General features: G+C 45.0%; 1 protein-coding gene across 1 annotated transcript in view; it reads left to right on the forward strand.

Annotated features, from left to right (window-relative positions):
• Positions 1 to 13,055, forward strand: part of syne1a (spectrin repeat containing, nuclear envelope 1a) — a 133,699-nt gene that overhangs the window by 96,544 nt on the left and 24,100 nt on the right. The window contains exons 98-125 of the mRNA XM_078290084.1: positions 139 to 270; positions 547 to 647; positions 973 to 1,123; positions 1,748 to 1,876; positions 2,011 to 2,184; positions 2,540 to 2,755; positions 3,413 to 3,514; positions 3,627 to 3,746; positions 4,236 to 4,436; positions 4,564 to 4,737; positions 5,035 to 5,166; positions 5,489 to 5,685; positions 5,952 to 6,084; positions 6,195 to 6,377; positions 6,691 to 6,840; positions 7,151 to 7,327; positions 7,473 to 7,628; positions 7,737 to 7,892; positions 8,021 to 8,191; positions 8,482 to 8,615; positions 8,760 to 8,964; positions 10,026 to 10,208; positions 10,405 to 10,551; positions 10,751 to 10,905; positions 11,157 to 11,304; positions 11,503 to 11,597; positions 11,805 to 12,039; positions 12,529 to 12,723. Coding sequence (XP_078146210.1) covers positions 139 to 270; positions 547 to 647; positions 973 to 1,123; positions 1,748 to 1,876; positions 2,011 to 2,184; positions 2,540 to 2,755; positions 3,413 to 3,514; positions 3,627 to 3,746; positions 4,236 to 4,436; positions 4,564 to 4,737; positions 5,035 to 5,166; positions 5,489 to 5,685; positions 5,952 to 6,084; positions 6,195 to 6,377; positions 6,691 to 6,840; positions 7,151 to 7,327; positions 7,473 to 7,628; positions 7,737 to 7,892; positions 8,021 to 8,191; positions 8,482 to 8,615; positions 8,760 to 8,964; positions 10,026 to 10,208; positions 10,405 to 10,551; positions 10,751 to 10,905; positions 11,157 to 11,304; positions 11,503 to 11,597; positions 11,805 to 12,039; positions 12,529 to 12,723 — 4,452 coding nt within the window. The remainder of the gene's footprint in view (positions 1 to 138; positions 271 to 546; positions 648 to 972; positions 1,124 to 1,747; positions 1,877 to 2,010; positions 2,185 to 2,539; positions 2,756 to 3,412; positions 3,515 to 3,626; positions 3,747 to 4,235; positions 4,437 to 4,563; positions 4,738 to 5,034; positions 5,167 to 5,488; positions 5,686 to 5,951; positions 6,085 to 6,194; positions 6,378 to 6,690; positions 6,841 to 7,150; positions 7,328 to 7,472; positions 7,629 to 7,736; positions 7,893 to 8,020; positions 8,192 to 8,481; positions 8,616 to 8,759; positions 8,965 to 10,025; positions 10,209 to 10,404; positions 10,552 to 10,750; positions 10,906 to 11,156; positions 11,305 to 11,502; positions 11,598 to 11,804; positions 12,040 to 12,528; positions 12,724 to 13,055) is intronic.

Raw genomic sequence — 13,055 nt, forward strand, 5'->3', positions numbered from 1 at the left:
TATCTCAACCCGATTCTCTTCTAAAACCTCTCCGCCAAATGTCCACCAAAAATGATTACCCAAACAAACAGCAATCTGAATTTGATGAATGTAAACTATTAAAATGACACCTCTGATCCCTCTCTGTCTTTCTCCCAGGGTTCATTGCAGGAGCAGGAGGACAGCGAGCCGGACTCGTCCCTGTCCCAGAGTCCCAACGTCCAGGACTGGCTGTCCCAGGCGCGCTCCACACGCACACAGCAGCACCACGACAACCTGCTTCGACAGAGGGTGAGACGAAGTAGAACATCGATATGCTTTTTATATAACAGACCTGGGTCAGTTGTTGAGTGAAATCATTTCCATTACTCTGCGAGATGGCTGTTGTTTTTCCATGTGTAAATCCATTAGGTTAGATTGGTGCCACTGTGCCAGACAAGATCAATCAATCCTTGAAAACATTCTTGAGAATCCATTTCATGTAGGAAGTCGATTCTAATAATTCTTGTAGATGTATCTAATATAAAATCCTATACCAGTGTTTACACTCTAAATGTGATTTTGTAGGAGCTGGAGGAGCAGGTAGCAGAACAGAGGAGGCTGCTCCAGTCTGTAGCCAGCGTCGGGGAGGAGTTACTCAGCCAGCAGACCACACCCAACGGGGACAGGTATTGTATTTTTACCTTTCTCTGTTCTTCTCACACTTACCTCACTATCCCTTCTACAAGAACAAGCAACATTTTTCCTGTCTGTCACACCTTAATTCTACAAAGAGGAGCTTTACCTCTCCTTCTGTGATTTGATTTTATGATGTGATCGAGTTTATTTTTGCATCTTTAAAGGAAAACAGTGGGTAAATATTAAATTAGACAGGAGCATGCAGGGAAAACAACCCTCCAGGGGACAGGTATCAATCCCCAATGACAATACGCTCCTCTGGCTGTTATTTTCCCTCCTCCTCATTCCCTAATGTCTAACTCTTTCTCTCCACAGTGAGGTATCAGTCCCAGGCGGCGTGCTGCTGGAGGCAGACAGTCTGTCCCCTCTGGACCAGATGAGACAACGCTGGGAAAACCTGAATAAGGATCAGAGCACGAAGCTGCAGCTCTCCCTCAACTCGCTGGAACAGGACCAGCTCAGCCCGGTACAGATGCCATACAGTATAGGAAGAGTTTCATTCCAAAATTAGATATCCACCTTTTCAATTTCTAGTTTAAGTTTTGTTATCCATTACGTTTTTTTTTTTTATAACTTTGTGTTGTTTTATGTTTAATGTGTCCTAGCAACCCATCAAGTTGAATTCCTTTTATGCACAAACATACTTATTTTATCTAATTTTTAAAAAATGGCAGTTACTCTCGCAAAATGATTGCTGACATGAAAGTAAAGCACATTATGGGCTCCTAATTAACTCATCTTAAGACCTTTGCTTACAAAAGATCTGCTTTTGAAGACAAAATCGTGTGTTTTTGAAATATTGATTGATGAATTTCAGCTGCATTTTTTTCCCACAGTGGATATGTAGAGTTTTGGAATGAAACATTTAACTCATTGTTAACTTGGCGGTTAGTGAGTGTATGGTTTCACTATTGAAATGATTATTTAACTGAACTAAATGATTTTGAATGACTATTGAATGATTATTTTTTTAAGATTGAAATACATTTTGAGTATAGTTTTGCACTCACTATTCTCTCATATAATTTCACACTTTGTAAATGTTTGCTGCCTGTCTGAGCGTCTCCTGTCTCGTCACCCATGTGTCCAGGTCCTCCACCGGTCTCGCCTGTCCAGTCCTGGTGTGGTGTTAAGGGGCGAGTCCGCCATCCATGACCCCCGCTCCCCAAGAGTTTTGTTTGAATCCTGCAGCCAGACTCTGGGAAGAATAGCCCAAGAGGTACTAACCTCTTTAAATGTCCCTTTTTCTTTTGGATCTTTGGTTCAGATTTTTGTGCCATATAACAGGAAGAAAAACATTCTGATCGACAGCTTTCGATGTAATGAGTAACCGTCTTTTACTCTTCTTCACAGGCAGCGGGCGGCGACAGTAAGGCGGCGCTGTCTTTGGGAGAGGTGACGGTGCAACAGGACCTGTATGCAGCAGTTTCAGCAGCCTCCTCCTGGCTGGACGCTGCTGAGAACCAGCTGCTCTCTGGTCCTGTGCTGCTGTCTGAGGACACAGAGACACAACTCTGTCATCTAGAGGTGAGAAAGGACTAGTACTTTGACCAGTTCTGTTCCCTCATGCATTATGCTTTATATATAGTTTTGAACATATTTGTATATTTGATAAATTATAAATATATTTACATCTATGTTTTACTAATACTAGTAATAATATAGTATAAAGTAAAAAAAAAATGTAAAAAATGTATGGTTGACTTCTAACAGTTAGATCTTTATTGTTGTAGTCTGTCCCATTTCCTCAGATTGCCTTAGACTCAATGGGTTGGCATAAGCAGAAAACACTATAAATAATCTTCCTGATTTAAAACCATTAAAACGGGGGGTTTATGGGAAATATACCGGATGAGATGTTGACTTCGGCTCCTGTGTTCAGAGCCTGAGTAAGGAGCTGAAGGAGCTGAGCGAGGAGGTGAACCAGTGCAGAGACCTGCTGGGTGGAGGAGCGGGCCGGCTGTGCGGAGGGGAGGAGCGGGCCCTGATGGAGGACACCCTGGAGGGCCTGCAGGAGAGGCTGGGCCTGCTGGACTCCACCCTGGAGCAGCACTGTGACGCCATGAGGGACAGGCTGCAAGAGCACTCCACCTTCCAGGTACCGAGGCCCGACAGGGAAGGGCAGGCTTACGTGCATTTGCATATGAGTGTGTGTGGGTGGTGGAGTGGCTGAAAAGTGGTCATGGCTGAAATCTCGGTGATAACTTAGACACCACTGCTCTGATTTTGACAAAACTTGGAGAGATTATGCATTTTGGCACTGTGTTCATGCATTTAAAAACGAATAATTGGCCTGATGGCGGCACACATCCAACTATCCTTACATATTATACTGATTGGCCTAATGAGGCCGCTATAATTAAAGGTCAGTCTGATTGACACAAAACTTTCTACACACTTCCAGCTATCCTTTCAAATTGATTGACTTAATGGGGGCACTATACTAAAAGGTCAAAATTTAAAACTCAAATGTGATATCTCAGACAATACTGGTCCGATTTTAACAATATTAGAATTTTGGCACTGTGTTCTGCCGTTTAAAAATGTTCATTCATTGGCCTGATGGAGACACTATAATTCAAGTAAGAATTTCAAACTTTGAAAGGCCATAACTGCTACACCACCAGTTCAATTTTGATGAAACTTGGAAGGATGATGCATCTTGTTACTGATTGGCCCAAGGGGTACCTGCCTCATTCGTGGGGGACGACATGTTTCACTTCTTAACCTCTTCTTCTTCTGCCGTCCCTGCTAGAATGAACTGAGGATGCTGTTCACAGCTCTGAGCGAGAGTAAACACCAGCTGCTGCAGAGGATGGCTGGAACTGTGGACAGACCTGCATCCAAACAGATAGAGGTAAGAGAGATGGAGATACAGACATAGAGGTGCGCAGCAGTCCCAGAGATCTAGTGAATTGGCAGTGGCTTCTGAGAAGAGATTTTCAGTGAATGTTTTCCTTCTTTTGTAGACATTATCAGAGGTGGAGGACAGTCTGAGGGAGTTTGAGCAGAGAGTGACTGAGCTGAAGAGCAGAGCAGAGGGACTCCAGTCTGACCAGGTCTCCAACCAGGAACTACTCAAACTACAGGTAATGTTATCCTCACTTTCTGTTTCTCTCTGTCTATCTATGTTAATATGTTTTGCTAAAGCAGTGTTTCTCAGTGGGTTGTTAGATGTTTTGATAGAGTCAGAAACAAACAAAACATAACCTACTTAGTCATGACTTCATGACAAAGGTCAAATTTGCTAAAGAAAAAAAAAGATGAGAACAACTGTGCTAAAGGGTGAAATCGGCGCCACCAGTGATTATCACACTTTATCTGAAATATTTACAGTACATCATTTTTATTTGTTCAGTGTACTCCTTTGTTGTAATTAATTGTTGTATTCAATACTCTATTTGCTCTGTTCTTATCCACATCCTGTTCTCTGCTGCTGCTTTGTTCCTTAAAGTTAATCATTAAAGTTTAATCTAATCTAATGTCATTTTAACCATGGGAAATCCAGATGTCCTATTAACTGTAATGCTTACTGATTGGCATGTTGATGGTAATTGACCACCCGTCACTCTGTCTAGGATGCGTATGAGGAGCTGGTGCTGATGGTGGGCTCCAGACGTAGCAGCCTGAACCACGGCTTGTCTCTCAAGGCGCAGTATGAAGCTGCCCTCCATGACCTCACTGACCTAGTGGACACCGCCCAGGACAAGATGGCCGCCGACCAGAAGATGACCGTGGTGTCTGTAATAGAGGTCCAGATGTTGCTGGACAAACACAAAGTAAGTGGGGCGGTGAAGGGGAATAGAATTACAGTGTTCTTCAGTTATTTATTTATTTTTTCTTGGATGCTTTGCAACATTGTTTTTGGTCATTTTGAGTCAAATAACCTGTTCTCCTTTCCTTCAGGAGTTCTTCCAGGGTCTGGAGTGCCATATGATCCTGACCCAGACGTTCTACAGTAAAGTGTGCGGTCTGGTGGCGCAGAGAGAAAGCCAGAACCTGGAGGAGACCATGGCCTTAGCCCACAGTGTGCTCAAACAGGCCCACAGGAGAGGAGTGGAGCTGGAGGGCATACTGGAGGTGAGAGCCACAGACTCATGCTTGGATGGGGAAAGGGAGCAGTAGAGTTCAGTTCAGTCTTTATTGTAATCCCAGAGGTATTATAGCAAATAAAAAACAAACTGTGTAACACAATACAGCAAGACCATGACGTTTTAAATACTACTAGCTTGAACCAGGGAAGGGTAGATGGAGGAAGAGTGTGTTTTCTAGTGCGAGTCACAGATGAAGTGTTAAGTGTATGGATTGCATTGTAATGACACAGCATGCGGGATTATATTAACTAACCCACTCCCTCCCTTCCTTTCTCTGTGCCAGTCGTGGAGCAGGCTGGTGGAGGACTACCAGGCTCTGTGCAGACAGCTGGAGGCTGTGGAGTGCAGCATCCCCACTGTGGGTCTGGTAGAGGAGACAGAGGAGAGACTCAATGAAAGGATCAGTCTCTACCAGGTAAGGAACTATACACACACTGGATGCAGATATTTATGTCTGCATATTCTGTGTGCACAGATGTAAATGCATCACCAAGTAAATGACATAAGGCTTTGAACTCATATATTTCCTTGTAAAACACTCCATTATTACTATATTATTATGGAGTAGTTTCTCTAAATTTCACAACCTCGGTTTTCCTTTCTTATTTGATATATTGTGGTGCTACTCTTTCACATTATAGTGTTAAATATGTGATCTTATGTGTATCAGTAAGGTTCTTTGTTTCTTTCTTTCTTTTTTTCTTTCTTTCTCTCTTTCTTCCTCCTCTGCCCTCCAGCGTCTGAAGGCCAGCCTGACGGAGCACCAGCCCCAGCTGTACCAGGTGCTGGAGGAGGGGAAGAGGCTCCTGCTGTCGGTTTGCTGCTCGGACCTGGAGAACCAGCTGACCCAGCTGGGAGAACACTGGCTGTCCTCCACCACCAAGGTCAACAAGGAGCTGCACCGCCTCGACTCCACGCTCAAACACTGGAGCAGGTCAGGCACAATGGCAGGCAGTCGCAGTTTTCTTCTGTCTGGCAGTGACAGGCTTTGTCTGTTTATCTGCCTGTCACACCTTTTTGTTTTCCTGTCTGTCTTCATTAAAAACAATAGAACAATGTCAAGAATTGACTCTCAAATCAATAATATTCATTGCATGAGCCAGATTTTTTGGCCTATCTGTCAGTAATCCCTATCACTAGGATGCTGAATGAAACAAAAAACAGAAAAATAATCTGTTTTGTCCTGTGTTTTTGTCCCAGGTACCAGAGTGAGTCAGCAGAGCTGAGCCAGTGGTTGCGGTCGGCTCTGGACCGGCTGGAGTTCTGGACTACTCAGTCAGTGACCGTGCCGCAGGAGCTGGAGACTGTCAGAGACCACCTCTATGCCTTCCTGGTTAGTTAAGAGTTATCCCAGACATATTACCCATACACATCATTCAGATCAATTTAATAGATTTTCAGTCAAATTCCAACTTCTCTCACTCTCCTTTCTGTTTCTGCTAGGAGTTTTCCAAGGAGGTGGATGCTAAGTCATCTCTGCGTTCCTCGGTGCTGAGTACAGGCAACCAGCTTCTGCGATTGAAAAGAGTCGATACAGCTGGTCTGAGGTCAGCGCTGGCCCAGGTCGACACGCAGTGGGCTGAGCTGCTGACTCGCATCCCTGTGGTGCAGGAGAAGCTACACCAGGTCTGGGAACAGCTGCTGTTATACTATAATGGTTGCAATTTTTAGGGCATTTTTGAGATGTGCAGATTGCATAACTAATATGTTAATCAATATATGTCTGATATTGATTCCAACATTCCTGCACAGGCTTGTCGCATAATTTGTTTTACCTATTTTACTCTGTATTTTCTCATTTTATTCTTCTTTAGCCATGTTTTCAATTCATAATATGGCATTTAATTTCATTCTAATGGGGCTAACTGGGGAAATGCTAACAAATTTTAGTTTATGATACTTTTTGTACCGTTGTAACTCCTCTCGTCTCTTCCCACAGTTGCAGATGGAGAAGCTGGCGTCGCGGCACGCCATCACAGAGCTGATGAGCTGGATCTCTCTCATGGAGAACATCATAGAAGAGGACCAGAACAAGATTATGGGAGCTGTAGGTTCAGAGATGATCCAAGACTTCCTGCAGAAGTATAAGGTACACTGGCATCTCTCTCTGTTAACACTATAGACTCCAGCAGTTGTTACGTTTTAGCCAGACCGCAAATCTTCATGCATAATATTCACCACAAAGTTGATTATTATATCTGATTCTAACCTTAACCTCAATAAAGACCGGATGACTAACACCAACCCTAAATAGACTGGAAAAAAATAGTTTCTGTAACATTATTTTTAGCAATTTTTGCCTTTGCAGTGAAAACTCCCTCCAGCTCTTTGTCATCCATCCTTTCATCGATCATCTCTTCCTCATCACACTCTCATCATATCTTATCCGTGTTCCACAGGGTTTCCGTATAGACTTGACCTGTAAGCAGTTGACGGTGGACTTTGTTAACCAGTCGGTGCTGCAGATCAGCAGTCAGGATGTGGAGGGGAAGCGCAGCGACAAGACAGACTTTGCCGAGAAGCTGGGAGCTATGAACAGACGCTGGCAGATACTACAGGGGCTTATCACTGAGAAGGTACAGTTCCCTAAGTGAGCTGTTTGAATTACAGAGCACATATGAGTTGGACATGAAAATTTAGATCCTATTCTTTTCAGATTGTTACTTTATAAGTGCATGCATGAATTTGCAGTTTCTGAATTCCTGTGTATTTGTGACTTAGATTCAGCTTTTGGAAGGACTATTAGAATGTTGGTTGGAGCACGAAAATGGAGTCCAGGCCCTGAAAACCTGGCTCACACTGCAGGAGGAGAAACTGAAGAAGAGACACAGGATAGAGGATGTTGCATCGGTGCAGAATGCACTTAAAGATTGTCAAGTAGGGACACAGCACTTATATCCATAACGCATACTACATCAGATATATTACTCTGGCACAATTCGATTTTTACAAATTCTCTATCTTTCTTAAAATAACTTCTCACAGGAGTTAGAGGAATTAGTGAAGGAGAAAGAGAAGGATCTAGAGAAAGCGGAGGAACGAGGAAGTGCTCTCATCCAGGACAAGAAAGGAGAGGCCTGCTCTGTTGTCAAAGAGACCCTCAAAGGACTGAACCAGTCCTGGGGCAACCTGGACCACATGGTGAGCTTCTGGGATTCCTTTCCGAATAGAATGAATTTAAAAAGTAAACACAGTAAATATCATGGTGGTTACATAAATTATCTCATAAGGCTCTTTCAACCATATTCACCCCGCATTCCCCACTTCAGATAAGTCAGATGAAGGTGAGCCTGCGGTCGGTTCTGGAGCAGTGGACGTTGTACCGGCGAGCTGCAGAGGAGATCAACGGTTACCTGATGGAGGGGAGGTACTCTGTATCCAGGCTGCGCCTCCTCAACGGCTCTCTGGAGGCCGTACAGCAGCAGGTGGAGAGTCTGGAGGTGAGGAGTGCAGGAGTTATACTGCCCTCTTCATATAGGGGGAACAGCTCAACACAGACCTTCGCACGGCTTATTATTTGTGATTACAGTTGTTGGACTCACTCTAGATAAAAGCATCTGCTGAATGCCTAAACTATGAATGATGTGTTTGAAAGCCGTAGTTTCTGCTGTAAACAATTGCTGATTGCTGACTTAAGGATTAGTTGCATCCATCTCTGTATTCAAAATACCTTCCTATTTATTCAGGAGATGATAAATTGTAACTCTGGTTGTGTGTCTGTGTGTGTCAGAACCTCCAGGAGGAGATGGATAAGCAGGAGAGCAGTCTGAGGAAGTTCGGCTCCGTAACCCACCAGCTACTGACAGAGTGCCACCCGTCTGTGGCTGACACACTCAACAACGCCCTCCGGGACGTGAACATCAGGTAGGCACAACTGGACGGAACAACATAAAAAAAAAAAACACGCATCTTGAGTCTCTTTAAATCTAATTGCAGCTATAATCCTCATCATCAACTAGCTGCTGACCTGAGCTCAATATTTAACTCCTTTCTCCTCCTCTGGCCCAGGTGGAACAGTCTTCTAGAGCAGATCTCAGAGCAGCTGAGGAGCAGCAAGGCCCTGCTGGGGCTGTGGCAGCGCTACAGAGTGTTGTACAGCCAGTGTGTGACAGCGGTCCAGAGGCAGGAGGAACGGGCTGACCGCCTGCTCAAGAGCGCCACCGACAGGGACATCACAGAAGAGGAAAGCAGCGCCTGGATAAAGGACTGCAATGTGAGTACAGCTGGGGCAATGCAAGAGTGGATTTACACAATAACAAACCAGTATATGATTTTTACGTAATTTTAATCCTTTTTTTTACCTGTATTTTCTTCTGTAGTTGTGACACTGCAGGGCCCCGAGTCTACTATTAGTATATTACTGAGTCTACATTTTTAGCGGATTAAAATCAGCATTTGTCCTTAGAGTGCAAGAGCAGGCTGAGAAATCCAGCTCAGCCTCAGTCTCTTTCGGTTTCTAAGGACCTGTGAATAAGCTCAGAAACAGCTTGTCAGCTCACTTTAAAGATTCACAAAGCCTCTGTACCCTCTGCAGAATCCCAAATTGCACCCTGTCCTTTTGTCTGCTTGAATGTAGATTCACAGCACACTGTGACAAAAGCCTTTTGAGAAGGAGACCGCGAAGGGAAAGACAGGCCCCTGATTTACACTGCAGGGGTCCCCCAGTGTCAAGCTGGGCTTGTAGGGCCACGCTGGGGGGTGTCTAGGGATACAATGTTGTAGTACTTTAAGCAGACCGTAGAGTTATTTTGATTGAAGATCACTGAGGCAAATAGATACCAGAAAGATACCAGTGGAGAAGTGTTCCAGTGTTATGCAGTGAGAATAAAGTTGTTGGTGCATGGGCTTTCCTTTCCCTCTTTGGTGCTTCTGAGAACCCACAACCCTTCTTTTACTCATATTGAATGTATATATGTAGAGTGATACATGTTGCTGTTGTCATATGAAAACCTCCAAATTTGGTGATTTTCATGGCCTAACTTCAGGATTCATGGTCCTCTGTGGGTTGGAAAACTTCTACTACCCTTTGGCTTATGAACCCCTTTCAAAACCCATTGGATAAACTAAAAAATGCACAGTTGCCATGCAAAGAACACAACAGTTTTTCTTATGTTTCTTGTATCTCTGTGCCCTAAACATTTAGTGTCCTTTTGGCCATTAAAGTGATTTTCATTCTCGGTAGGACAACAGTCCAAATGGAAAAAGGCAGCTCATGAACAGTGATTCTCTGCTCCTGACCTGCTGTGTTTTTCTCTGATGACATTGCTGTTGTAGGAGTGTCTGGGCGACCAGGCCTCAGTGCAGCAGTCCCTCCAGCAGCTGCAGGCTCTAGTGGAACAGCTGAAGAGCCAGGTCGACGCCTCCTCCATGGCAGCCCTCCAGTCGGACCAGCTGTCACTCACACATCGCCTAGCAACGCTGGAGCACGCCCTGCACAGGCAGCAGGAGGTACTGCAGGTAGGACGGCCGGGACGGGTTGGCGTTGGCAGGATCACATGCACACACATGCACATCACATGCACACTGTTCCAAGTATGTGACCCCAAAATACAAAGAATGAGATGTGACTAGTAAGCAAGAAAGAGACCCGTCACTTCAGTATTCTCTCTCTCCTCTCTTGTTTTTCTTCCTTTCTCTCTCTGACTCCTTCTAGTCTGGAGCTCAGAACTGCGATGGTTTCACCGAGCAGTTGGACACACTGATCCGTAAGGCTGAGGAGGCGGAGGAGGTGCTGAAGGAGTCGGACCCGGTCGGCTCGCCGGAGCTCACTGTCATCCAGACGCGTATGGAGAAACTCAAGGTACAAAAAGGCCGCTGCCTCGGCTGTTGTTGTGCAGTGCATTCTCTGTGTTTAGATTCTCTGATGTAGGTCATTCAGATCAAACCCTCAGCAATAAATAAGAAAATAGCTTGGAAGTGTCTTCTTCAAACTCTGAGCTAGTTTGGTCCTTATGCAGAATGGACTTTCATATTAAACATGCGTGATAATGTGTTTCCAGGTTCACCTGCTGAAGCTGAGCAGTCTGTCTCCAGACCTGGAGCGTGTCAATGAGCTGGCCTACAGACTGCCGGTCAGTGACAGAGACATTAAACGCCTGCAGGGCCTCAACAGATCCTGGGCCGCTCACTCTGCTCACCTCACTGAGAGGTTCAGGTACCTAAAGCCCCTGATACTTACCTGTAAATAGTGGTGCAGTGATAAATCACAGTGACCACCATAAGATGAACAACCACCAATATAAATCACACTAAAAACAGGGTTAAACTGAATTTAAGTAGGTTTAAGCCTGAATTTCTTAACCCTGACTATATAAAAGTCTAAGCGGTCTGCCCAGAGAGTTAGAGCTTCTACGATGTTCCTGTTGTTTACGTTCCTCTTGCTTGCCGCCGTCTGTCCCTCTCCAGTAAACTGCAGGCGGTGCTGCTCCAACAGCAGAGCTTCCTCCAGAAGTGTGAGGCCTGGATGGACTTCCTGTCTCAGACAGAACAGAAGCTGGCTGCTGAGATCTCAGGCAACTACCACAGCCTGCTGGAGCAGCAGAGAGACCACGAGGTCAGAGGGCCAGGGAGTGTGTCTGCGTGTGTGTGTGTGTTTGTATGGTTTTTTATGTTGTGTGGTTGTGTGTGAATGCGTGCCTGTGTGTATGCATAATGTGTACTTACTGGTGTAGTTATTGAAGTGTGTACGATGTACTCATTAATAATGATAATAATAATGTGTGTGTGTGTTTGTGTGTCTGTGTATTTGCAGTTGTTCCAGGCAGAGATGTTCAGCAGACAGCAGATTCTGTACTCCATCATCAGTGACGGCCATCATATGCTGGACCAGGGACAAGTGGACGACAGGTAAACACACACACACACACACACACACACACACACACACAATTTAACTCAACTCAAAATTTAAAAACAACCATGTCAGTGACTCCATTTCCAAGTTTGAAGTCAGTTGTGAGCATCAAACATTCCAGTTAACTTTGTTCATATGGCACTGAATTTAGAATTTTGATGGATTGTTGTGATTCTCACTCTCTCTTCTCCTACTAACAGAGATGACTTCAGCCTGAAGCTGGCCTTGCTGAGCAATCAGTGGCAAGGCGTAGTGAGGCGGGCCCAGCAGCGGAGGGGCATTATTGACAGTCTGGTCCGCCAGTGGCAGAACTACCAGGAGATGGCAGAGAAGCTGCGGCGATGGCTCCAGGAAGTGACCCGTGACCCGGATGTGCATCAGCCAGGAGAACTAGTGGCCCTGCAGCAGGCCAGAAACATGCTGGATCAGATACAGGTTGGTTAAAGGAGTTTATGGAGGAGCATTTTACAGGCCTTGTCTAATGGCCTCATCACCCCATTCAGATTTCTAAGCTTCTCTGAAAGCAATTAATATCAAAAATGTATGCATGATTATCCCCACCATTCACAATTCCAGTCAAAATGAATTTCAGGTGTGTAGCAGGTGAGTTAGGGTGGGAATTGTTTCAGCTGGCAGGAATAAGCTGCTAAATGTATTATTTGCATGCAAGACTTGTTTGAAAAAATGTTTGTGAGGTCAATGGAAGGGGACCTTGAACCCATTTGTATGCTGCACAGCCTACATCTTATCAAATCTACACAACGCACTTTTTACATATACCCCATAAAAACTACCCTTACTCTAAATGAACCCAAGCAAATCTGAATCCCCTACTAAATACACCCCCCGCCCCGTTTCCAACCTTAGCCTCCCTTAGTTAACCTGTTCCCCCTACGCCCGCTGTCCCTGTCTCTGCTCCTGCAGCTGAGGGAGCGGGTGCTCCAGCGGCAGCAGGGAGGCTACATCCTGGCGGTGGAGGCCGGCAGGAGCCTGCTGCTGTCAGCCGACGCCAGGGCCGAGTCGGCCCTGCAGACGGAGCTGATGGACATTCAGGAGAGGTGGAGGCACGCCCACCACCGCCTGGACCAGCAGAGGAGGGAGCTGCACCGCCTGCTGAAGGTCAGTCAAAACTACACACAGGATAATAGTAAAGAGTCATTCATAAGTGTGGAATATAGATGATGGCTTTTTGTTTTTTTTGGTTGGTTGGTTGGTTGGTTGGTTGGTTCCATATTGAGTCACTCCCTCACTCAACTAAAATGAAACAGAATATGAAGGACTGCATCCTTAAGATGGGCTTTTTTAATATTTATTTTACTCTGATTAGCTCCATGCACAGTACTATGCTTTTTTTGTCATTATGATGACTAATTATGGCTATTTTGGAGTTTGAAGTCCATCTGTGAGAAAGCATCAGATCCAGTCATGCTTTACTATGGGACATCATTTTA

The sequence above is a fragment of the Centroberyx gerrardi genome, chromosome 18, assembly GCF_048128805.1.
Source record: "Centroberyx gerrardi isolate f3 chromosome 18, fCenGer3.hap1.cur.20231027, whole genome shotgun sequence".
NCBI classification, from domain to species: domain Eukaryota; kingdom Metazoa; phylum Chordata; class Actinopteri; order Beryciformes; family Berycidae; genus Centroberyx; species Centroberyx gerrardi.